Source organism: Passer domesticus, chromosome 1 (genome assembly GCF_036417665.1).
Source record: "Passer domesticus isolate bPasDom1 chromosome 1, bPasDom1.hap1, whole genome shotgun sequence".
NCBI lineage: Eukaryota > Metazoa > Chordata > Aves > Passeriformes > Passeridae > Passer > Passer domesticus.
The window spans coordinates 122,253,502-122,281,155 of NC_087474.1; the positions used below are offsets into that span (position 1 = coordinate 122,253,502).

The following is a 27,654-nucleotide window of genomic DNA, read 5'->3' on the forward strand; positions in this document are numbered from 1 at the left end:
AAGTCAAATGGGCTTGTTCCCTTATACAGATTTTTGCATCAATATTTCTGTTTGTTGAAATTAACTCACTTTAGCTTTGCCTGCCTAGAATGGACAGAGTTGGTCCCTCACGTCACAGATCTCTCAGGGGTTTATTCTTCTGTTCCGTGTTTTGATATAACCCTTTTTTTTGTGAATATTTAACTTTGCTATAGAAGTTCCTAATTTAGGGCACTAATAACAAAAAAAAAAGCCTAGGTCATGCAATGCTACTGCTTGATAAACTTTGGGAAAAAGATGTTTTTTTCCTATGTATTTGTCCATTAACTTCACATTAGGATTCTGAACTGAGAAGGATGCAGTGGCTAAATTTGATCCTTAGCTGGATGCGGTGACTTCAATTTTCTCAATTTTCTTCAAATAGAAAAGTTGCCTTTTTAAATTGAAATATAATGGCTAATTACTGACATTGTGAGGAGGAAAATATTTAAGCAGTGATTTGACACATACTTTATATAAAGGACACATTACTCTTTGTCAGCATAAAAATATTAATCCTTCTTTTGACAACATGCACTAATAATTTCAAAAAAGTACTTTTAATACTGAATAATGTTTGTTGGCTTTCTTTTGAAAAGAAAGTCTATGCTCTCCCGAAGTAATGTTTTACTTTTTCATGCTTTAGTAGTACTGAGTTGATTGTTGGCATTTGTGGAACAGCATGCTCATAATATCACAGAAAGATCCCCTTGATCTTCTGTTGTTGTAATTTGCTTAAAGTCCCTGGGGTTTTAGGAGAGTAAGGCCAGCCTAAGTCAGCTGCCATGTGGCAAGCTCCCAGTTATGCAGTTTTTATGTTCTTGTTTTAAATACTAGAAAAAGCAGCATTTACTTTTAAAGATGTGATCATAATGCTGATTGCTCTGTTAAATTCTAATCATGGCCTTTTCCCATCATGCAAGCATTTTTGAGATTTCAGGTTTGGTTTTTTTTCCTCATTTTCTGTGAATCCAGAGTTAAAGTCTCAAAAGAGAGGGGAAAAGGAAAACCAACCAACCAAGAAAAAAAGCTCTCATCAGCTAAAAATATTTCATTTAAATGGTTTGATATGTTATTTTGGTTGTGATATTTTCTTCTTTTAGCATTTTAAACATATGGTAAGTTTTTAAAATAAAAGTGTCTTCTAACCAAAGAACAGAAATTTAATTTAGAAAATAGCAGAATAAGTTACTTGAGAGCTCTTTTTTTTTTTTTTTTTGCATGTTAAGCATTGGAATACATTGAACCAAATTTCCTCTGAACAGTTTCAATTTAGACAACTTTGAGTTCAAAACCCTTGGTCTTGGTATTAGTTGCATTTACTTGAATGGGATTACCTGGGCAAAGGACACATTTGTGTTCATTTGAGCACAGGTTGTCTGAAATCAGCCAGTACCAAGGCAAATATTGCTCTCACTAAAGACTTCCTATTATAAGAGTTTAGCTCTGAATCCTTTGAAGATAACTAAGCAAGAAGTATTTTCAGCTTCATTTGTCCCTTATCTACATCTGCTGCTAGCAGGCATTGTGTTTAGAAAAGGAATATTTATGAGGCAGTAATTCTCATGAAACACCTTGATTTTCATCTAGATGAGCTGCACAAGCCAGGAGATGCAGTTCCTGAATTCAGGGATCTGTTTCTCCTGGGGAGCTGCAGTGTGTTAGCCACTGCTGAGAGCCAAACACCCACCCAGCTGCTCACCCACTCCTCCTCAGGGGGCAGGGGGAGAAAATAGGATAAGGAAACTGGTGGGTTGAGATAAAGGTAGAGAAATTGCATACCAATTACTGTTGTGAGTAAAACAGCCCTGACTTGGGGAAAATGAATTTAATGTATTGCCAGTGAAAATGGATTCAGGTAGTGAGAAACAAAGGCAAGCAATAACACAAAACAGCATCTTTCCTCTCTCTCTTCCAGGCTCAACTTCCCTTCTCCCAGCTCCTGCTCCCCACCCCACAAGCAGTAGAGTGAGGCATAGGGATGGGCACAGTCAGTCCCTAGCAGATCCTCTCAGTCTCTCTTTCCATCTGATACCTTTCCTCTGCTCTAGTGTGGGTCCTTCTGAGCTGCAGTCGTACAGGGAAAAACCTGCTCTGGCATGAGGTTTTGCCAGCCCTCATTCAGATCTCTGCTTCGGTGTAGGTTGTTCAAGGGGCTGCAGGGGAGTTTCTGCTCCAGCATCTGTAGTGCCTTCTCTCCTTCTCTTGCATCAGTGCTTACACTGTTGTTTCTCACTCCCTTTTTTTCTTCCTCCTCTGCCTGTCCAGCATTTTTCTCTTCTCTTAAATATGTTAAGGCAGGGCAGAGGCAGGGCAGCCTCAGCCTCCTCCAATTCTTCCCTTCCCCCCCCGCTACCAAAACCTTGACATGGACAGCCAATGCATGAGCTTGTCTCTCTGCACCCCTGCCAATAGTGCTTTTAAAAATAAAACTTCTTTGCTATATGACATAAAATGTAACATGGTTTAAGACAGCTGCTGAAGTAACAAAACTTTGAACTTGACAGAATAAAAAAGCCCTTACACTCTCTGATAACAGTCTGTCTATCTATCTATCTATCTATCTATCTATCTATCTATCATCTATCTATCTTATTCTGAGTGCTTATATATAAACAATTTGGTCCTTTCAAAAGGACTGTTATTACTAGGTATTAAATATGCTTTTTGAAAGCAGATCAATTATGAGTCATTATAATTCCTTCCATGATTCTGTTCTCCAGCTTTGAGATGTACACTTCTGTTCCCACTTGAATTGATAAAAGAAACAAATATGTCTGGCATATTTGTGTAGTGTATGTAATGTGATGGGGAGCACATGCAATATAGAATGAAACTGAATTATTGATGATAGATGAAAGATAAAGTAAAATGTTTCAGTACAACAAAGCTCTGATGTATTTAAAATTAAGAAAATGCTCAATTGCATTGGAGAAGGACAAGAAACAGTGGTAAAATTCAAGCAAAATAAGGGGAATTAAGGACCTGATGGTACGTGCCTGCGTGGAGGGTACTTGTGTATGGCTTTTGTTTAGCACATTTATTTGCCAAGCTGGTAGAAATTGTGCTCACAAATAAAAATGAGCCTAATTTGAATTGGCTACTTTTGTAGTGTATAGACATGTTGCTATTACGTAGTACCCTCTCATCTTACCTTCTTGCTTCTGCAGCTATTTCAGGTTACATCTTGACGGAGAACTTTTTTTCAGTTTGAGTTGCAAACAAGTTTGTTGTTATTTATTGCAGTATAAACAACATAATGTATGTTAGGAATTATCTCTCTCGATTTATATTTTTAGTCTGACATAATCCTAGGAAGATCTGCAATTTAAGGGATATCATTGGTAATAAAAAGAAAGAAGTATCTAACTGAAAATTTGGTTTTTAGCCCTGTAGTGGAGCTTTACAAAAATTGTTTTCCACCTCCATTCTCCTTGGTTTCTCAAAGGAAATAAAAGTTCAGGACTAGTATCCAGAAAAAACTCTGAACGAAGCATATTGCATTTTCTTTTTCTCTGTGGTTCAAAAAGGCAAAGGAGTAACTCAGTTCAGCTTGAGGTTATACATCTTATAAAAATGATGCAATGACTTTAATAGCCTCTGATATCATCAAAGTGCATGGATGATGTGGTGGAACGTGTACTGTGTTTTTCAAGCAGCAAGTCCTCTTTCCAAAAGCAAAAATTAAGCCTAAAATAACATTAAACCACTAAGACAGTCTAATTGCTGAGAGACAGTTCGCGTGACCAGATTATAGTATGTCACTTCTTCTTAGATCAGTCTCTTCTAAGTAAACAGACATCCTTCAGCACTGAGTATTTCCCTGTGGCAGTCTGCTAAGAAAAACAAGAGAGGAGACCTACACGACACGACTCTTTCTGCTGGCTGTGATTTATTTGAAGTCACGGGGGCTGCTTATCTGCCCAGAGAGAGCTGCAGAGCCTGTGCCTGCCCGCCCGCTCTGAGTGGAAGGTCCATTGTTCTGTCACAGAGCTGGAGAGATTACCAAGGGTTGACCTTGCCTGGTGACCTTATCAGAGGTGATTTTGCAAAAAAATTTACTGGTTTGTTTCAGTAACATTCAAATAATTTTCCACAAGTAGGTTTTTTCTTGATGTGTTCCAAGTGGTAGCCACGACGATTGTGATTCTAAGCAGAGGTTAGTCCGGAGGGGGTTTTGTGTTTCTGAGGAGTTTTCTATTTTTTCCATTCTCTAAGGCCTTGTGCTGTCTTCTGGTTCTCTGAAGACAGCGATGGCTGTGCCTGCAAAAAGCAAGTGTCAGCAGCTGCTCCTCTGAAGGAAAGTGTAACTGCATAAATGTATGCTATGGAAAGATGACCAATATTTTACTATAAAACATGCTTTCTTTGTCACTGTGATAAGTCATCATTACCAAAAGGTTTCAGGAATTGATCTCAATATGTTTCTCCCATTCAGTATCTCTTTAGACAGTATTAGATCTGTATATGAGTGCTGTTTTCCTTCAGTATAGTCTGAAAATCAGAACATTTTTTCTTTATTAATCTTTGAAATTGTCAAGAAATAAGGGAACAACAACAAAAATTAAGTAGTTAAAATTTGTCATTTTTTAATTTGGAAAATAATTTGAAAATAGATACTGTTCAATATCCAGCAGACTGAAGATAGCAGCATGAGTACATTTCATAGAGTAGCACAATATAGTGTAGCTGTATCCTGAAGGGAAGTTGAGCATCTGAACACACCTCCTTTCCAGCTGCAGTCACATTCATGGAATCACAGAATGGGTCAGGTTGGAAGGGACCACATTGGGTCATCAGGTCCAACCTCCCTGCTCCTAGAGCACATGGCACAGGATTGCATCCAGATGGTTTTTGAACACCCTGGTGAGGGAAAGCCCACAACCTCTCTGGACAATCTGTTCCAGTGCATGGTCACCTGCACAGAACAGAAGTTCTTTCTTCTGTTCTTTCTATACAGGTGGAATTTCCTGTGCCCCAGTTTCTGCCTGTTTCCTCTTGTTCTATTGAACAGTTCTATCGAACACCACTGAGAAGAGCCTGACCCAAAAACTAACAGCTGATGAGAGAAATAAGGATTGTTTTGTTTAAGTGAAGAATAATAACAGTAAGGGGAAGGAATCTCAAAAACATGTCAACTTTCTGTTGCAATGGAGCAGCAGAAGCAGAAAGGCTATAAACCTGTATTGACAGCCAGTCTGTCCATCACTGACCTCTCCTCAGGTTTTAATGATAGGTGATACATTGTCTTCTAAGTGAACTCATCTGCTTTTTCTTGGCTTTGTGATATTTTATCACTGGAGAAACATGGCAAGGATCAGTTTAATGAACAGATCCTTTCCATTAAATAGAAAATGGGCAGATCCTTTCCACTAAAAGTAATATGTATTAGATTTTATCTGGGTCAGGCACTGAGTAGATGATTTGACTAAATTTGCTAAAAAGATAGGAAAAAAAGATAGTGGGTCACCTATTCTTTAACTTGGCCAATGCACGCTTTTCTTTAAAAAAAAAAAAATTAAAATATTTTATCTAGTCTAATGTCAGTATCTCACATGATGAAATATTGAGTAGTCTTTCTTATATTTTACTGAAAGAACTTCAAAACAGTAATGATAATTACCACTCTGTGGTCATGTATTCCTCTCACAGACTTCCTACTAGCAAATATTTTTATGGCTTTTGGTAATTTAATTATAACTTGATTAAAAATTAACAACTTCAATACAAAAATATTTTATTAATTAGAAAGACATAATTTTGCTAGTGAACATTTAATTAAAATGAAGTAGTATTTTTTATATGTAATTTTTAGCCAATATTACTCTGTGTAGAAAAAATTTATTGAAAACATATGGGGCTTGATTTAGACAAGGGAAAAACAATGATATATGGAGAATTGGTGGTGATAACAGGTAATATCAGTTGCTTATTTTTTAAGGAGGTGGATATTGCCTTTCTATTTTTTATTGATATATATTAAAAATCATCAAGCTAATGTCATTTTATTATTTGAGATTAGAAACAAGCATTATGATAAAATCACAATGCAGAACTAGAGGCTAGAAATCTTCATTTAAAAACCCAAATATGGATCTAATTGGCTCAAAATTATATATACATATGAGATCCTTTGGTAAAACACCAGTTCAGCATATGAGGGGTTTTAGAGTCATGTACTTCCAAACGAAATAAAATGAAATGGGAACAACAGGTCTGGAATTTACATGAAAGACACCAGAAAACAACTATTTAATCTAAAAAGATATAAAAATAACTGAAGATATTTGAGTAGAGCTTCTTTTTGGATGTAGGCATCTGTTTGTGTATCTACACATACCTAGTTAGACATAAACATGCATATGCAGAAATATCTACTTAAAATGTTTGTATGTAAGTGAGACTAAGTGCAGAAAAGGGAAAACCAGCTCTCTTGGAGAGCTACAGCAACAGAAGTAGTGACTGACTTCAGCTTTAAATCTCAGCGTGGGAATCCTGGGCTGATACTAAGAACATACATTTGGTTCCATTTTTAAAAATCTAACACTTGCAAGTATGACAGCCAAATAAAAGTCTATTTGTGCTATACAAATAAAAGTGCTATTTGTTTTTTCTCTGATCTTCTAGCTTGCGCCTACAGTTAACACAAGTGAGCTAGACTTGTGCTGGGGATTCAGGCACAGTGATACAGTGGCTGAAGATGTTGGGTGGTTTCATCCAGGCATGCTCAGATTTGAGTTGGATATTTTGGCTTCTGAATCCTGGGCAGATACAGAGCCTTTAGATGGGGAGGGGTCTATATTTGACACTATTTTTATGTCTGTCAAAGAAATGGGTATCAAAACCAAGGCTTAAAATTAGGTGTGTCTTGCCACTGGGCATTTGCACCTGTGAGGTTTGTTGTGGAATTAGATGTTGTGCAACCATCAGTCTGTTCTTATACACAGCCTAGACAGGAGGAGGAGCACTGAGCTGGTTCGGTGACTCACAGGCTTAAATCCAGACTTAAATTTTTGCTCTAAATCAGGCACAGAACTGGATCTCTGGTGTGGAAAGATCCCTTTAAGTACTAGCCAGAGGAATAGAGGACAGCAACAGCTGGCTGCCTGGGCTGGGAGAGGGGATGGTCAGGTTTCTTCAGGCAAGATTGGCAAAGCAGTGATGAGCTGTGCATTGCACCAAAGATAAGACATTAAGCAGCTTAGAGTTGTCAGAGCTGGAATAGTTGTACACGTGCCCAGGAGCAAAGTTGTACTGTTAGCAATTTGGGAGCCTCAGGAGCCTGGGCACCTACAGGAGTAGGCAACAGATTTTAAAAAATGTAATTTCTTACTTTTATAATAATTTATTTATTAAAATAAATTAGATTTATTTTAATTTCATAGGAGGCAAATCTGTAAAATATATAAGCCATCAAAGAAATAAGACCAGATCCTAGCAAAATGTTTTATGATGTCTTCCAGAAGGAACCAAAAGATTCCCTCATAGTCACTTCTTTAGTTTATGCTTCACAATGTCTCCACAAATTAAGAAAGTTGGCAAGGCAAGTGTGGAATTTCAGGTAGACAAACTGAGGCAAATGGCAAGATAAGGTGATAAGATCAAGGAATTCATGTGCTGCCTGCTTAATTCTTTTCTTTGGCCATGCTCTTTGGGAGATGCAAAGAATAATAGTTATAAATCAACAGATTGTTAAGAAATACAAAGAAGGTAAAAAATCTTAAGAAAGAGATTGTGTGACAACCCTAGCTGTCTTAATAAGTGAAATTTTCAGTAAAACACTAAGATTTTATGACCAATACAGTAAGAAATCAATCTTTAATAAGTTGACAGCACTGATTAGATTTGCAGTTAGTTGTAAGATGACTTCTTACAAATCATGGTGTGTTAAGGGCAGTACACAAAGAACTACATTATTTATTTAGTGAAAGGGCTGCAAGGGTCATGAGAGCATATTTTCAAGGAAGAAAAATTTCTAAAATGTTGTAAAAGAAGGAAACTAGGTATGTGGAAAAATTTCTAGTCCCTTTTTGTCTTATTTAAAGAATTTGATAAGCTCTATAGGCATTCACATATCAGTACAGTGACTTGTGTGAATGTAATGTAAACAAATAAAAAGCAGTCTAGGATGATTCTTTTTTCGGATGTTCACACAGAAAAAAAAAAGAGAACATGGTTGACTCTTCTCTTCAGTTAGTATATACTACAGAGCAGAAGGTAAGTGTAGATGGTTCAGTACCTCTGAAGCAAGAAAATGAGGAAAACTAATCTGAGAATTGTTATGCATTTAAATGTGAGATAGGCTATGCATTCCAGAATTAAATTCTGGCTCACTTAAAGCTGATGGGTTAACTTATACTTCTGGAAGGCCAGATATTTCCCAGAGGAATCTGTCTACTGAACACAAATGGGTATTCAGATTTGAGTTAAATGTAGTGGTGGTCAAAAACCAGAACAACTCAAACAGGAGTTTTTCAGTTCAGCTAACCATTCAGGCAGAGCTCTCTTAAAAGCAGAGCTCTGGTTTTATTTTGTTTTGTTTTCCTCCCCAGAGGCATATTTTTTTCCTCATTCTGCATCCTCAGCTGTTGGTTATCAAATCTCTCTTGGAGAATTTAATGAATAAAAGCCTGTGAGGATTAACTTGATAAGAAGTTCATGTATATCAAACAGTAAAATGCTGTTGTAATGTGATGGTTCAAAATCTTATCAGTAGTAACATATTAATAGTGCCACATTTTTTGGAAAGCTTTGCTGGAAAGGATGTAAACAGGCTGGGCACACTGAAGGGAACTTAACCCAGGCCCCTGCTTCTAATGTGATAATTTCCTTTTTAGCTTGATAACAGTTTCCTATTTCCATACCATACTGAGCAGTCCAGTAAAAAAAACAAAAAAAAACAAAACAACAAACCAAACCAAAAAACCCCCAGAAATATAACAGGTTGCAGGCACTTGGAAATATAAGACACGTTATCAGCACTTTCTTGGGGCATGAGATCAACAGTAATAGTTTAACTGGTGTAGCAATTGCCCTTTCTAAAGAAGTGACTCACTCCTGAATGATAAAAATACTCAAGTGTTCACTGCTGCTCCATATGGCTCTGCCTTAAACAAAGGCTGTCCTTCAAGGGCTGTAGGATTGCCAGGCAGGGAAGCCCTCATTGCACACATGGCCCTGACCCTGCTCCCGCTCAGGGTAATTCTGCAGAAAAGGCTGCTTATACTTCTCAACCTGGGATGCTGATTATCTACTAATGAAAAATGAATGTATCAGCAAGCATGTCAATGTAACTGCTAACATACTTTTTCTTTCTCAAGCATCAGTTTCCTAGTGGTCCTGAGAAACACTGAGAACTTGTAGAAGGAGATGGAAAGCATAGGCTGTATTTAGGGACTCCTAACATTTAATCAGTTCTGTTACTGAAGTAAAGTAGGAGGAGTAATTGGTCAAAAATCAGGAAGCATAGTGATAAAAATATTGCTTACTGTTACTTTGATGCTGTATTTTTCTGGTCTCATACAAAGAATTTTGGTGCCAGTTATAAACTTTTGACTTTGGAAACTTCCAGTAGAGCTTTGGTTCAGCCCAGGTTGGGCTGAACTCAGCAGGTCATGTGTTTGCTTGGGGTGCTGAACTTTGGCCTTTTGCCTCGTAGAATGGTGTTGCAGGCTAACTGCAGGCACTGGACCTTCAACTGACTGTGTCTCTTCCACTGCCTTCCTAGAGGAAAACCTTTGAGGAAAAAAGGAAAACTTCCATTGATGCCTGCAGTCATGAGAGTAGATCCTTTGTACTTATCTGGCACTACATTCATAAAGAGCCAAACATGAGCTTTCTTCTTTTTGCTTCTTTTCAGTGACAGACAAGACCTCTCACTGAAACTTGGTGACAGTCTCACAGTGATATGGTCATAATTTCAGTCAATAACCCTTAAAAAAATAGGACCAAGAGGGATATGGAGTACAGGTTAAGTGCAAGTATTAGAACCTAGAACTAAAGATGTTTCGGAGATAAACAGTGAGAATGACAGCAACTCAGAAAAAAGTGTGAACGTGCTTGCCCTTACAATTTTAATCAGTGATGTGTTTTCTCATGTGTCCTAATTTTGCTTGCTTCAGTTTTCTGGACTTATTTTGTACTGCCTAATTTTTCTTTCTGAAAAGTTTATATATAAAGAACAACTGTTCTCCAGATATTAAGGCTAAATTCTTATTGCAAAATTTTAATAATTCTATGGATGTCAGCCAAGCTTCCCACATGAGTGGATGAAATGTGTTTCTGTGTCAATATTTATTGCTTTAGGACAGTGATATTTTTTTTTGTGGCTTGTTAGCTTTAAGCCTGGGTATAGCATAATTTTATTGATGCTATTTTTACTATAAAGTTGATGATTTCTTCTATCTTTTCAGAATATATGAAGTGTGTGTAGTACAAGATTGAATGCAGTGGGCCTTTAAACTATATATGTCAGGACAGAAGCTTTGCAAGCCTTTTGAAGTCTTAGAGAAATAAGAGGCATTTACCCTGTCAAATGGTGACACTTGATTGTCATCTTCACCGGCTCCCACCAGTGTGATCTCTTGAGCCTCCAGTCCTGGTGATACATGGAAGCCACTGATGGATTCGCTGTTTATTGAGAGTGACTTTGCATGCACTGTAAAGTTAATGAGGGTAGCAACAATGTTTTAAATCCTGCACTGTAGGGATATCCAACCCAATATAAATTCCTGTTATAAGCAGTTTAGTTTTAAGACATCAGAATAGAATTTGCACTTGTTCATCTTCTGAACAAGTGTAAACAACAGAATACTGACCAGAATAAAAGTACATTAGCTAAAATAGATTAAGTACTTAAATTATTATATTAATATGTTATTTTAAAAAACACTGTTTATAGCAAAATATCTGTGCAATGTTATAATTTAATCTTTGTTTGTACCTATGTATCTCATGAAAGTGGAACTGAAGTGGTATTTTGTAACTACTATAAATGTTGAATTCCCTGCTAAGGAGACTGGTTAAAAAGTCATTACAGCATGTAGTGGTAGTATCTACTGAGCAGTGTTTTTGTTACTGTTCTACACAGCTAGTTTTGAGAGCTTGGTGTAATCCTGATTAAGCAAAGAAGCTCCAAATCAGATTATACATCTGGTGGCAATTAGATGGGACAGTCACCACCTCGGAACATAGTATTTCCACTGGAAAAAGAAAAAAAAAATTCCACATTCCATGGTATAACTAAAATACAATTAAACATAATCCTCCTATCTCTTCCTGAACTATATTCACACACATTAATAGTCATGGCCTTTTTTCCAACATGCAGAAATAAAGAATGCCTCATGGATGACAAAACTCCTGCAGACTGTCATGTTTTACTAACTATTGAAACTCTGGAACTATTTTCACTGTTTTGTCCGAATAGAGAAAAATATGGGAGAATCTTTAGCACAAAGAGGACAAACTTGAGGAAGTGAATGAACAAAAGCAAGATTTACGGATAGCTAATAATTAGAGATAGTTAATTAATAGTCTCATAAGGTGAGTGGTAGAAGCTCCATTTTTAATACATTAAATGTTTTTATCACTGAAGAATTTAGTTTGGATGATAAACCTACTCTGACAAGAAGATAGATTAGATAACCCACATTTCCCCATCCACATTTTTATGTGGTTATGTGTCTCTGTTGGGCAATCTAAGTAAATAGAAAATTATACAAACAAAATATTTAGTAGGTAAATTATATTTTAACATATGAGAGGACTTGCAGGATGAGATGTTAGACATTCTGCTCTGAACAGTGGCTGCCCGTGGTGAACCTGGTCTGGTGATTCACATTAGCTGAGATTAAGCAAGTGGATTATGATGTTTTTCCTGGCTGAGCATACTTGGAATAAGACTAAGGAGGTTGTTTCATGTGGCATAGACATGGTACAATTTATATATCTCTGAAAACAGGCTATACCCTCTCTTATTTACGTAGGACTGTGGGTGAGTATGATAAAATTATATGCAATGCTTACCAGCTTTATGACATTGAAGGTATTCTTATGTATTTAGAACAAAGTGTTCCACTTACTGTCTTTATAGAATTTAGCTTTGTGCATAAACGTTGCATGACTGGTTTTGTTTATAGAACAGAGGGAAAAGATTAAATTCTGATTTCTGTTTGACTTTATTGGGGAATAAATTCCCCAACATTTTAGTTGCCAAAGTATTTTAATAGGCATCCTCTTTCATATAATATCAACTCTTTATTAATTTTAGAATGATATCAAGTATGGAAATTGATAATGTATTTATGATGAAATGAAGGTATTTTGTGGTGGTGTGTAGTATGAAAAAATAACTTCCACAGTAAGTCGATTGTTCATTGTTGAAATGTTTTTATTTGTAAAAGGTAACTATAAGGTATCTAAAAGATGCAGAAGAATTTTTTTTCTATTTAGATTAATGCTAAAAATGTGGTATGCCAAATAAAGGTCTATAATTCCTTTTTCTAAGGAAAACTTATTTTTCTTAGTTTTGTACATTCAAATTATTTCATGTTTACACTGAAAAATGTCTTTTTTCTTTATTGATATGTATATTCCCTCTTTGTCTTGGATTTCAGTACTTCCACAGTGTCAAGACAAAGTATAATAATTAGCTTTATGTAAAATCTGTTGCATTTTTCTTTCAAATGTTGATGCTTATGTAACTTACTGTTTTGCACAAGAACAAATATCTAGAACAGCTTCTGAGACTCTAATTCTAAAGTGATTAATGTCAGCGGTCTCATGAGAAAATCCACCTATTTTATCTCTTGTAAGAGTGAATAATCAAATCACACAGTTGGATGAAATTCCACTCCATTTTCACAAAGTGTTAGAAGTACAGTAGAGAGTCGCTGAGGAGCTGTGTCTGTTCTTTCCTCTCTCTGGTCATTGCTGACAACAGCGCTTTTCCCTGAGAGATCCTGAAATGGGCTCTCAAACTCCACTCTTGGTCAGCTGAAATGGAGTAACATGACATTCAGTTCACTCAAGAACTTCTGTCATTGCTGCTGTCACTTGAGTAGAACATTTGGTCTGCAAAGAGAGTGGGAAAGTTTGGGTTGCATCTAGCAACAAAAATGCCCTTATGGATTTCCACCAGGAACATCCAGCTAAGTAGAATGAGGCATGCAGCACAAAATGTCTGGTTCAAAATGTGTCCCTAGTCTAAACTCACCAATCAATCTCTCAGTATAGAAGTATAGAGAAAATTTACTCAGTTAATGAGTAGATCTGTGAAAAAAATGGACAAATGTAGCTCTCAGTGGTTTCAGTTGAAGTGGAGCTCCTCCCTCTTACCAAAAGTAAGTAATTTCAGTAGCTGGGTTGTATAAGTTGCTGCAGCAAACCTTGAAAATTTCTTCTTGCTTATTTCTTAATTAAATACTTTTTTTCCTTTTTCATTTTTTAGGCTTTTAAAATTTATTTATTTATTTTAAATGGAATTCTGATTATGTAAATCAGTCTTAGAACACATCATTCTAGTGCAGTCCTGTTGGGCTATTTTTTCGTTTTAGCACTTAGAAGAATATTTATTTTACAACATAAATTATGTCCTATAAGGAGACATTTCATTCTGTATTCTGATCAGTGTTCAAAATAACTAACTCCTAGAGAAGTCAAAACATCTGAGCTGAAACTATGCACTATTGCACTTCAGCTGAAGCATTATTGGAAAAGCTGTAAGAACACAGTAAGATAAATCCTTGTCAAATCTGGCTTTATTTGAACCTTAACTTTCTTGAAACATAACATCTTATGAATTTCAGAACAGATATGTGCAGTATGAAAATAATAAGAATACTCTTTTCCATAGCTTCATTAAAAAATACATGGTAGCCAGAGATTGTTCTATTACTCAATATGGCAGCTATATTAAGATTACATCATCAAAGAATTTAATTTATTTTATTTTGATGACAAGTGTTCCCTGAGGCTGCTACGTAGCTTTTCAGTAAAAGTCCACTAAAACTGTTACCTTGAGGCTAATTGGAAGTTTTTACCTCTCTGTTCCAGTGAAAGCAAACCAATCATTAAGACAATTATTTTAGTCACTTAAAGGGCTGTCATTACAGTATCTGTATTTAGATTGGATTAAAATGGAAAGATTGGTACTCTATTTACAAGCACGAAGACTATCAAGATGGTTGGCAGACATAATTTGTTGTTTATAAGACCAATATTTAAATATTTTCATTTCAAGACTTCTTCTCCTGAAGAATACCTCAATTTTTGTATCTTTTTGAGGGACTTAAAGGCTTTTCTTTTACTAAAAACACCTTATTTTGTCAGTAGTTTTTTCATCTCTGTGTACCCTAAGTGTCACTGTCGTAGTAGATATGTATTGTGAGAAAAAAACTTGTAATAGAAAAGCAAATAATATGTCAATTTAGTATAAAACTTCACTCTAACATATGCTTTTGGCCTTATTATGGTATAGATTACAGTGCTGTAAATCAGGAGTCTTTTCTCTGAATTCCATGTTTTTGCCTCGATATGAAACTAGTAAGATCAGACGGAATTGCATTTTCTTTCAGTTTAGCTATTTTGGACTAAAAAAGGCATGTACCAAAGCACAAATTTCTCCCTCCGAGTAAGGACTTTTCTTAAATATCTTAAATGTGAAATGTCATTAGCTTCATGTTCAAGAAAGGATGGACTGACAAACCACCTCCTTCTAAGAAAAGGTCTCTTATACCAAAATGATAAGAGATATGAAATTACGTTGGAGAGCTTTGGGAATACTTGCAAGTAGAGCTATGCTAACTTAATCTGACAGTATTGGAGTCTTTGTGGAATTTAGTGATAACAGCTTGAATCCATTTAAATCCAATGATTTTTGGCACAACACACTGCTGTTGGTTTCTCATAAATCCTCTTCCTGCACCTTTCAAAATGCAGACCATATTTTTACCAGTCACAGAGAAAGTTTTACATCCATCTCCTCTTTCTTCCAGATTGCTGTCAAAATGAGTGAAACACCTTCGAGCAGTTACTCGGCGAATCACCCAAACTCCTCTGAGAGTGAGCAGAGTTTATCCACGCGCCATTTCAATGTTACCGAACCTGTTGTGGCAAAACGGATTTGTTTCTATAAAAGTGGAGATCCCCAGTTTAATGGGATCAAAATGGTTGTTAATAGCAGGTCTTACAAGACCTTTGATGCCTTGCTGGATAGTTTATCCAAACGGGTCCCGCTACCTTTTGGAGTAAGGAATATTAGTACACCAAGAGGAAGACACAGTATCACCAATTTGGAGGATCTGGAAGATGGAAAATCCTATATTTGCTCCCATCAGAGGAAAATGAAGCCCATCAACCTGGAACAGGCCAGCAAAAAGCCACTGCCCTGGCAGATCAGCAGGCCTGTCAGTGCTCGTCGTCGAGCTGTGCAATTAGCAAGGCAGAATGAGGATGGGTTTGGCCATCGAGAAACCAGAATAACAACTCCCAAAAAGATGCTTGTTTTCAAAAATGGGGATGTAAGGCTTAGGCGCACCATAGTTTTGGGAAAAAAAAATACGCAAACATTTGAGGCCTTTCTGGATTATATGAGCGAGTTAATGCAATACCCAGTTGCAAAGCTCTACACCACTGATGGCAGAAAGGTGAGAAAAAGGATGAGTACTGACATTTTTTTTCTTGGTGATTTCTTCTAGATTATTTTAAAGAAAAAGTAGTTGTATCCAGGATTGAAACATGGTCCTGATGTATGATCTGATGTGCTAAATTTAATCTGTTTACTTTCTATTCTTTTTCCCCCTTCGGAAGGGCTACTGGCTTGGAGGAAATATACTGGAATCTTGTGAAGAGAGAGAAGTTAGTGAGGACACATTTCATTTTAAGCAAAAAAGAAAAAAAACACTTTTTTTTCTCTTACTCAGACCTCTATAAGGCATGCTGCCAATTCTGTACTTTTATCCATTTACACAAAACCTTTCTTTAGCGTTAACACTATTTATCTGGGATTTTTAATGTTTTAGAACGTGATAAGTAGCATTTAATGTCCACAGGTACTTTTATCATTGCACAAATGCAGAGTGGTTTGCCATTAATGACTTGGAACTCTGACACCTGATTGCCTGTCATAGTTTCAAACCATGAACCAGGTTCTGTACCTCTAAACTCAGGTCTCACATGATGTTTGTATAATTTCATCTCAGTATTTTTTCTGTCTGTTGTTTAACCACAGAAAAACACTTATGGTTGCACTTAGCAGGTATCTAGAAAGAGAAATCTGTGCAGAATTTGAAGAGTTCAAAAGAAATCTCTTGCTTATCCTTCACTTGTTCAAATTGTGTATTAGGCTGGGAAACTGTCCATATTATCTAAAAGTTAGTGAAGTACAGTTTGTAAGCATTAATTTGCAATATATTTTGGAACATACATTCAAAACTCTCAGACAAGGCTCTGAGCATCTTGATCCAGTCAGATCTGCTTTGAGTAGAGGGTTAGACTACATGACCTCCAGAGGTCTTTTCCAAAGTATAATGCTCTGTGGCGGTGTCCTATTCCTTTGTGGAAGTGTGAGTCAGCTGTTTGTGCTGTATTCTGAATTTTTCCTCCACATCTTCATAGTATACCTACCTCCAAATGCATAATCATATTTCATGACTCTGAACAGTCATTGTGCAACAATGAAACAAAATTACATGTGTAAACACTTAAATTTTAAGAAAATTTTGATGTGGATGCAAGTTACTTCTTGAAGTAATTATCCATTATATTTATATAACAAGATATATTCTCACAGAAATAGGAATTGCTTTATAGGAATTGAAAAATTAATTCCATGCTGTGATACATATTTAATAGTCTGCTGCAAATGAATGTAGAGACTAAGGAGTGAAGATATTAAAGCTTGAAAGGGATGAATCTCTTACATTATTTTTTGGTGGTTACTAAGGCAGAGAATTTAATGTTACTTTTTTTTCCAGGTTCCTAATCTTCAAGCCCTGATATTGTGCTCTGGAGCTGTAGTCGCAGCGGGGAGAGAGCCTTTTAAACCAAGCAATTATGAATCTCTTGGGTATTTGCGACCTGCTAAATTGCTTGGAATTGGAAATCGTGTGTACCCAAAAGCAAATGCCAAGTCAGAAAGTGAAAAGAGTAAGTTCTTTGAATTCATTTGTATTTTAATAATTTGTTTATCTCTTTCAGCATAAGACATAAACAGTGACAATCTTCCTAGGATCAAGGATATTCAGAAAGGCCAGCTGAAACTGTTTATATCTGCTGTGACTCCTCTATAAGCTTATGAAAGATCAAAGTGTTAATTTTCTTTTTAAAATGCAAGTTTCTGCTAAGTACTCAGCTACTATGAATATTTTGTTTCTGACAGACTTACTTAGAACATGGATGAAAATTTATGAGCATATTTCACTTTAATTCATTTGATTGCCATTGTTATTATTTTTTGGTGTCATAATTAATAACAACAGTGGTAAAAGTAAAACGCCAGGCTACTTCAGGCTCTCATTGAGTTGCTTGGGCAAAACTTTTGCTCAGTTTTCAGAACTTAAAAGTGGAAGTTTGGCTTGTCATGACTTACTCTTCTCTTGTCACATGCTCCACATAAATAGGAAAACTGGTATAGCATCCATCCACTCACAAATTCATCATGTTTTTGAAGCTGTTTTTGCCTAGAGTGTTGTCCATTCCTATATCCTCATGGCTGTCATATATATTTTTTAATAATTTTGGGAAAAGGTACACGAATATGTACTTTCTCTTTGATTAGGCACGGAGTTGCTCCACTGATAGGAACAGGAATAGTGTGAAGTGGCTGGTGGATGATCAAGAACATGAGGAGCTCTTGAGAGAAGCCAGGCTAGATGTATAACCTGAGGGAAATGAACTGCTGTGGTAGCAGAGCTTTAGGTCGTGTGAGAATTCCTGACATTAGAGCATCCTGTAGGGCTGAGGTACTGTGTGCAGGAACTTCCTTAATCCAGAGTACTGTCTACTCTTGCTACAGCTTCATGCTGTACTGAAGAACCCAGGGAACACTATAGTTGTTACTGTACCAGGACTTTCCATAGTAACCCTGACAGTGTCATGGAGCAGGTTAATAGATGACATTTGATTTCCATTTGCTTGAGGGAGTTCCATTCACATTCCTTCCACTTTATTCTCTCCTGACCAGGCTAGTAATTTTAGGTTTTTCTCAGCCTTCATGTACTTTGACTTGCACAGCTTGAGACCTGTTTGCAGAGTATAACTAATGAGTCAAGAGAGAATGAATAAGAACATTTTGAGAATGAAAGTTCTGCAGAAACGAAAGTCCTGCCTAGATTCTGCTTTGAGACAAAGACTGAGCCTTACAATTATAGAAAACTTGAGTTGTTGAATATGATTATCTCCTACTTCTAATTCTTAGTCAACAGCAATCACAGAAGGAGGGAGGAAAAACAATCCTGTTTATGTCTTTAGTCTGAGAATTTAACAAATATTGGGGGTAGGAGATATCACTTATGGTATGAAAGCAGGGAAACTGGAATTTCAGCATCTTTGTTCCAATTCTATTTCCTGAGACAGAGAAGGCGACATTGTTATTTTGTGAAGCATAAGTTCTGGTCTGTGTTAGAAGAATTAGTACAAACCTTTGTCTCTTATTCAGTTCATGGTAAAGCATATACTAGAGAAGCTTGCAAGGCCATTTTCCTGAAGTTATAAGCATGTTTCTATAACAGTAATATATTACTGTAAAAGTATTGATGTGAAATCACTTAAAAAACAAACAAACTTAAAGTCAAGAAATTTAGATAAGTTATTATTATATCTGTTAAAATGCTTTTTGCAAGTGAAACCTATCTATGAAATGGTGGATCATATATATATATTTAGATATTATCCACATGTGTTTCCCTTGCGCATGTGGAAGACCTTGGAAGACAGCAAAACTTTATTCTTATCTCATGCTCTTTTAGCTCTCAACTCTTCAGTGATAACTATGAGGGAAAGATGAGGTAAAGTTTTTAAAAGACCCAAGTTATTGCAGAGTAATCCAAACATATTGTGGGAAAATATATTGTGTATGCTAACACATTTTGGGCCACATTCAAAAATCTCTGAAGTCTAGAAGTATTCTCATAGGTTTTGCTGAGTTTTGCACCATTTTCTACAGTACAGATGCATAAATATGTTCTAGAATGTAATGATTTAAGTTCAGATTTTACAAGGAGTTCAAGAACTTCAATGCTTACTTCTTTATAGAAGGTCAGAGGATTGCATATGGACCCTTTTGTCATGTGTCAGTGGCATTGCAAGGAGTAGTTACTCATGTACTGTAGATTGTTAAATTAAGCCCAAGGACATATATATTGACCTTGACTGACATATTTTAGTACTAACTGCAAGAACTAATAGGAAGTGATATAATGATCACTAAAGCATGAAGACGTAACTTGAAACCCAAACAAGTGAGCACCTATGAATCCTTTGAAAAGTTCAAGGCAACCTCAGCTCTCAACTAAGTATGAAATAAGATCATCTAGTACTCCTTTTAGACTTTGGAGCTTCAAATAAGATTGTAGTTATGGCATTAGAAAGAACTTACTGTAAAATAAAATTAAATGGATAAGTATTTAAATCTTAGTTCTTTATTAAGACATATTTCATTGAAAATTTCACAGATGAGTAGCAAGAATTTTTGAGTGGTTTTTTTTGTACTTTTTAATGCAAAATAAATAAAAACCCCAAAGTTTGTAAAATAACACACTTTATTAGCATCTTTAATACTAATTTTTCTCCTTTCTTTTCCTTTTTTGCCTGTCCGCTGTCTCATCTGGATCCTTATGCATGGTATTTGTCTGCTCTGCTTTCTGTCTACTGAATGAATCTGTGTTCTTTCAATGTAATTATGGGTAGTGAGAGCTGAAATGGACTCTAGTTCAAGATCTCAGATATTCTCAGTTTCTTCTGATAAAGGATCCAGCAATGAAAACAACTCAAATGATAACAACTCAGAGTCTTCCTATGTTCTTGACAGCCATAAGAGGATAGGAGGAAATCGGTCAGTTATTGGTGAAGATTTATCTGTGGCACAGTATCAAGATGACATTGAGAAGTCTGTTCACGTTAATCAAGATGGGAGTATCACAGTGGAAATGAAAGTTCGATTCAAAATTAAAGAGGAAGAAACCATTAAGTGGACAACCACTGTAAGTCGTGCTGGCCTTTCTGATGACAAAAATATCACCATCTGCAATTCTTCTGCAATGAATGTGGAAGACTGCTCATCCAATGTAAATATATCAGACTGTATAAATCCAAAAGATGCTCCACTTTTGAAGAGCTGCAGTAAAGGAGAGGAAGACTCGTTACAGCAATCCAATGAGGAAGTGTCAGAAAAAGAATCAGAATCTGATTTGAAAACTGCTGATTGTAATGTCTCTGAGAAGAACAATTCTGCAGATTTAGATGTAAGCAATGAACCTGAGGAAAATATAAAGCCTCGCTTTTATAGGCCTCCTACCCCTGGGCCAAGGCGTGTTAGACAAAAGAAAGCAGTAGTTGAAAGTGTCACTTTGGTATCTGAGAAAGAGGTTCAAGAGAAGACAATAGGACAGTTTTCCTACAGTGAGGAAGTAGAGAATGGAGAAAAAACATCTGAATATTGCATGGTAGCTCATTCAAGCAGAAAAAAATCAAGTGTCAGTAATCCAAAGTTGAGTGAGATGAGTGACAATGGTTTATTAAAACTGTCTTCAGAAAATATAAAGGAAGAAATGCTTTTTAAAGTAAGCCACAAAAGTAGTGAGTTAATAGAAACCACAAACAGGAAGACATTAGAAGTGCCTAATGAGGATGAATTGGTACAGAATATATTGGAGAAATCAGTTGTGGAACAAGGTACATATAGTAGTTTAGTATCAACCTCTAAAGGTAACATCAGTGGTTTCATGGCATCATCAAAAACTTACCAGACAGCTAGGCCAGGTACAGCAGATCACATCCATAAGTCATGTGATATTAAACAAATAAAAAGATCAGTGAGTTCTTTCATTACATATTCAGAATTATGTCAGTCAAAAGAAGAAATAAAATGCCAAGCTGCTGATTTAAGTGGTATTTCTCAAGATTCAGTGCATTCAGCCTGTGTTGGACATAGCCAGATGAAAATTATGGCACCTCCATGCAGTGAGAGTCCTACTGAGGAAGTAAATCAAACAACTGGATTCTTTCCTACTGTTCCTGAAAGTGAGAATCAAACCTGTGCCATGACTGAATCTGTGAGGACAACACCCATTGAGAGCAACCAGTCTGCATCATCCCTCACCAAAAAGAAGAAGAAGAAAAGAAAATCATCTAGCTTTCTAGAGCAAGGTACATATGAAAGTCAAAAGAATCAAGAAATTTCAGGGATAATTAGAAGTGAGGGACTGCATATCATGCAGGATTCCACAACAGAGGCTGTGGATAAATGCTCTGAAATGCCTCATAAAAAAGGACCTGAATATTTTGTAAAAAACAATGATGGATCTGCCAATTCAGAAAAAAACATATATCCTGAAGACGAGTTTGATCACCAGGATTCAGTGGAACAAAATGGATCATCATCATCTAATAAAAAGAAAAGAAGCAGTAACAAGAAGTTAGCCAAGATAAAATTGAAGTTAGGCAAAAAAAGCAGTATAATTTCATCTGCAAAGAGTGAAGATGGTCTAATGACAGCTGATTCAAACCATGAATCTGAGCACAATCAGGATATGCTTAATACTGAGAAAGAAGGCGCACATCTTATGACCAGTTCTTTCAAACAGACACCTAACTCATCAGTGACTTCAAAGCCATTGTCAGAAGTGCCAAAAAATCCTAGCCTTGAAAAAGAAAAGGAAAAGAATAATTTGGAACATTTGCTATCAAAGAAAGAGAAGAAGCAAAAGATGATGAAGAAAAATCTCGGTAAAGTTGTAAATAAGATAAATATGTCAGAGAGTGCCATTACACTAGAGGCTCTAAACCAGGAGGGTTTTCAAGAGAAGATTGTTGAGCATTCACGTGAAAACTATGTCCAAACTTGGCTGAAAAATTCGTTCTCAAGTTCTGTCTTACCCCCTATAAAGAAAAAAGGAGGGACTGTAGAGAATAGCAATGTCTGTTCTTTTCCTAAAGAAAATACTGATGTTTCTATAGAAAAAGAAGCTAGATTTATCGCAAGTGATGTGCATGTAACTGGAAAAACACATCTACCTGAAGATAATCTAACAAAAAAACCTTTAAAGCCTATTGGTAAATTGAGAATTTCAGAAGACTCAGCCAAAAATTCAGATGAAAGACAAACTGACTCTTTGATTCATTCTAGTACTTCTCTACTAGAGGAAGCCAAATATTTACTAAAGTCAGAATTTCATCAGGATAGTAAGCTCCAATTGTTTCATGAAGCACACGACAATGATAAAAAGATGGCAGAAGTTGACATTCAAGTAACCAACCTATGTCAAAGAAAAAGATCTGAAGTTGCTGTTCAAGCTGATTGCACAATTGTTAGTGAGAAAATTGGAATTGAAGTTCAGAATAATTGCATGTCTAGCATGTTGCTGCATGAACTTCAATCAGCCTTGCTTGGTTTGCAGAAAGGACATAGTGGATGCATTGGAAAATCTTGCAGCTTTTCAGATCCTTCTCCTCCAGCTTTTGGTTCTTCCTCCAATGCCCTCTTAGCTTGGCTACTTTTACTGAATCTGAGAGAGAGTTTGATTGGGACAATCACAGATGATATGCAAAAAAATTCCTGTAGCTGTTCTGAAATATTTACGCAATTAAAATATCTGAAACAAACTGCAGCTATAGAACAAGCTGATGAGCTGAAGGCGGTCTTCTCCCATCTCCAACAATCAACAGAAAATAACTTAGTGCACTTCAGGAAGGAACTTGAAAAGCAGGGCTCCACACATGAGAATGTGCCCACATCTGAAATTCCTAATGATACACATTTGCATGAACATGAAGAATCAGTTGAGCCTTGTATTGCGATGGACAGCGTCAATTCTGAAGAAGCTCTAAAATTAACTGTGGAGTCAGAAAGCAGTTTTGATATAGAGAGTGAACTTTGTAAAGAAACAGATACTTTAGACATGACTGCTCCCAAAACATTAGATGGTCAATATGCCAATACAAATTCAAATACCTGTAGCGTTCCATCAGCCGTAGAGACACCAGAAAGAAATGAAGAAATGCCTGGTAGCCCATATGAAAAAACTCAAGATACATCATTCATCAATGAAGAGTCAGAATCTTCAGTAGAACCTAACTCCACAGTTCATAGTGTAACTTCTAATGATAACAACTGTATTTTAGATCAGGATACTTCTGAGTTAGAAGGAGAAAAAGGCATTGTACCTGTTAGTACTGATAAAAGTGAAGATGAGGATGTTGATCCAAAGTCAAGAGATATTGACAAAACCCCTAAAAACCAACTTACACTAGATGCTGAAACCTCTGTAGAATATAATAATGAGGACTATTCTGTACAGGGTGACAAAGAAGATTCAGAAATATCTGAGGAAACCTCTGAGAGGTTATCTACAGTCTCTCCATTATCATTTCGTTATGAATCAAAGCAAGTTACAGAATGTGACATGACTGAAGGGGAACAGAAATTGCAAGTAGAAGAACTGGAGAGTAAACTGTGTTCTGACACCGCTCAATTAAAAAAATGCTTAAAAAGTCCTACTACTTCAGACTGGTCAGATTACAGACCAGATACTGAAGAGAGTGATAATAACTTTAGAGCATCCAGTGACTTGACCAATGAAAGTGGGGAGGAAGCACTTGAAAAACATTATAATACTGGCTATGTCAAGAGAACGATTGAAAGACTCTATGGCAAGACAGAAGCTTCATTAAAGCCTGACTTTCAAAAAGGATTTCCTTATATGTCAAAGGCATTTCAAGTGGATACTGAAGGATTCCACTCTGCAGTGGGGGAAAAAATAATTTATTTTTCTCAAGAATCTATGTCTTGTTCTGCACAGAAATTTTCGCATTCCTCACTACCATCACAAGAATATCCAGTAAAAGTAAACAAAGATGACAGTATATCAAGAAGTGAAAATACTCCTTTACCAACACCACAATGTGCTCTTAACAGAGAACAGACAAGTTATACTAATGACTGTTTAGGGGAATCTCCAAATCAACCTAGCATTCAGGCTAGTGAAGATGAAGGAATATTGATAGATAAAGGCAAATGGCTTCTGAAAGAAAATCATTTGATAAGAAGGTCACCACCTGAACAGGTTGGAATGTATGGTAATTTGGATACAACATCAATTGAAAGTGATGAAGTCCCATACTCTCACTTTGGCAATCTGGATCAGTACCCTGCCCTTGATGAGATCCCTTCTTCAGAACTCGAAGACATGGTAAAACCTCCTGAAAATTTTTGTAGCTACTTCAATATGCCTCATAATAGTGATTCAGACCCCTTTCAGGATGAGCCAAATACAAAAGGCAAACCTAGTCGCAATAGCAAGATCCTTCCTGCACCAAACAAAGACAAGACCAATCCATCAACCATGGTTGGTTCTACTTCTACACAGGCTGACACCAATTTTCCAGCCTTTTCATCTGTAGAATTTAGATTGCCTGATAACAAGGTGCATCCATTGGAAAATCCTTCAAATGCTGTACCTATACAGTCTCAGCCAACTAGTGTTAGTAATGTCGATAGAAGTGCTCTTCGTGAAGAAGATTCTCTGGATAGACTCCATGCGATATGTGGCCAACATTGTCCAATACTGATGGTAACAGTAACACCAATTAATGAGGAACAGAGAGGATATGCCTACCAGAAGGCATCTGATATTGAAAACCAGCTGGGTCCATATTTGCTGGCCAAAAAGAGCAAACATCTAGAATGGTCAGGTCAAGACCTGAGAGACAAAAATAGTAATGTTACTTTGAAGAATAACTCTATCAATAAGATCGTCAATAATATATTTAATCGGTTTTATGCTGATAACACCTTAGATTTTATTAGTAACTTTGGAATACTTGCATCCTCAACTTTGAAAGACACAAATATTTTAGGGGAGATATATATTACAGAGGATATGAATACAAACCACATGGAAGCCAGAAATTGTCAAAACAGTGTATCCAAACACATACCCAGTGATCTTGTCACATGTACAAATACTGAGCTACCAAATGGAAAGACAAAAAAATATCATAGCTTAAGAATAAATTTAATTTATATTGTTGGAGAAAAATGTTCTCCCATGTTGGCAGATCCAGCAGAAACCTGTCACTCTGAAACATTTCTGAAGTGTGACACTTCCTTAAATAGCATTGAACATAAAGCCTCTGAAAATCTGAAAAACAAAAATGCCTTTCCTACAGAAGAAGACAAAGAAGAAGTAGTTTGTTCTTCTACAATGGATACTGGAAACAGTAAAGATGAGAAAGGCTTGTAATAAAGATCTTGGAATTTCCATTACATTAGATTAGTGAAAACATCTTCAGAAAAAAAATCACATAATAAACTGCTGAACGGCACAGCCAATAAAACTCCCAGTATGAATAACTAGATAAAAATAAGTTACAATTGTATATCAGTACTGAAATACAAGTATTAATTAATTTTTTATGGGAACCACTATAGGAAGAAAAGTTGTACTTCCAAGGCAATGATTTCTTGGCTAGGAAACAGTTTTTCCATTAAATATTATCTTTTAAGAGGTAGTTGCATACCAATCATCTAATTTTAGAGAAATGTCAGCTGCTTTTTTCAACTGAGAAGTGAAATTTGAAATACCTGCCCAAGATTTAAGATAAGATTTTTATATTTCAGGACATTTGAGAAGGAGTTTGAAAATTGCCTTTCAGTAGAAATGCTTTTCCTAGAAGAAAATCAACTGATACATTTAATTTAAAATGACAAGTAGGAAACATTATTTAAATGCTGTAATACAATAACAAGTAGGAAACAGAAGTCATGGTAATTTTATATAGATATACATTTTAAAATTGCTGTTTGAGATTTTAAAGGCCAGCTGTAGAATATGTAAGTAAGTAAACATGTATGTAAGTAAATAGATTTTTCCATGTAGGACCATCCAAACACCAAATAAGGAGGCCTCTTTAACTCAGAAGACACTAGAAAAGGGGCATATTTAGGAACTGAGAATGGAGATTGTTTGCAATGGACTTCCTGACTGCTCTTGCCATATTTCCTTCTGAGACAGCACCACTTACTCTTTAAATTGTTCTACATACAATGAAAGTTTTAGTTGTGTGTTCTAACTTAACCTCTGTCTGTACTTTAGAGATTGTATTTGTGGTTTTGTTTTGAGTTTTTTCCTTTTTCTGTTTGATTTTTTGTAAATATGTTGTATTTTGAGAATCCAAGGCATATGCAATATGTTCCAGGATATTTCAATCTGTTTTTAGAGTTATTTTGGATACCTGTTTACAGCATTTTTTAATACTGCATGTATGTAGTAAGCACCTATATGTGGTTTACAATTTTCAGTAAATGATGTAACACAAGAAATTGGAAAATATTTAATGTATATTGTGTTTAGGGACAGTGTTTCAGTTTTTTTTTTTTGTTGTTAGATTTTAATTCCTAATACTGCACAGTACTCCTCTTCATTGTTAATGAAGTCAGAGATGCACCTGAAAAAAGAAGGTGCCGCTTTTCAGGTAGAGAATGAGAATTTGGCCATTCTGTACTGTTGAAGACTCTGTCTAGAATAGCTACATGTACATACTGTATAGGGCAGATAAGCCCTGGGTCATGATCCTTTGCTTATCCAGATTGAGGACCTAATAAAAGGCCGATGCAAATTGCTCTTGGCCCAGAGGTGTTGATTGGGTCTGTGTGGGACAGAAGGCATGTGGAAGGGAAGTAGAAGTTGGATGTGAAACAAAAGTGTTTTGTAACACATGTAGGAAACTTAGAAGCACTCAGTTTTTTAGAAGTCCAGTGGCTGATATATTTCGCCCTAAATAAAGGTTTTATTTCTGTTGTTTGAGGTGGTGTATATTATGTAATAAACTAATGTTATAACTCTAAAGCAAGATGTGTTGTCTAACGTATTTCACACCATATAGCTGTGTTATTTGCTATGCTGCCCTTGTTCCTGACATTCTTCTGTCCATCTCCAATTCTTTTAGTGTCCTCCTTCACGTGTTTTAGAACTGCTGCAAATGAAGAGTCTCAATAGTATTTTTTCATTCCTTTACATGTCGATACAGAAATAAAATCTTTGTTTGAAAAATGTAACTCAAAATTGCTAGAATCCATCTGAATGTTGTACAGTATTCTGTGCTGTAAATAATGTCTAAATTACGGGTAAATCAACAACTATATATGTCTCCACCACTCACAGTCTTTCTGCTGAATTCACAGCACTCTGTGCTACATTCATAACACCTCAGTGTTTCCAGATCAACGTTCAGGAGCCTTTAATCAGATCCTTGTTACTGAGGGTTACTGAGCAAACTAAGCACAAGAAACATGAGATGTGAGGTACTCCCTCAGGATACAATTAGCAGAGACCACAGCAAGTGGTGAAATGAATATTAACTGAAAGACTTGGTTTTGATTTCTGTTAACTGAAAGAGAAGCAATAAAATGGTCAGCTC

At 36.2% G+C, this 27,654-nt stretch overlaps 2 protein-coding genes across 2 annotated transcripts in view; both read left to right on the top strand.

Moving 5' to 3' along the window:
- Positions 1-27,654, top strand: part of RP1 (RP1 axonemal microtubule associated) — a 205,521-nt gene that overhangs the window by 27,316 nt on the left and 150,551 nt on the right. Inside the window, exons 6-7 of the mRNA XM_064425911.1 lie at positions 15,015-15,665; positions 16,995-17,170. Of these exons, the coding sequence (XP_064281981.1) occupies positions 15,027-15,665; positions 16,995-17,170 (815 nt within the window). The 5' untranslated portion in view covers positions 15,015-15,026. The remainder of the gene's footprint in view (positions 1-15,014; positions 15,666-16,994; positions 17,171-27,654) is intronic.
- LOC135279245 (oxygen-regulated protein 1-like) lies at positions 19,935-26,501 on the top strand. Its single transcript, XM_064386447.1, has one exon. The coding sequence runs from the start codon at positions 19,938-19,940 to the stop codon at positions 25,476-25,478; it is 5,541 nt and encodes a 1,846-aa protein (XP_064242517.1). The 5' UTR covers positions 19,935-19,937; the 3' UTR covers positions 25,479-26,501.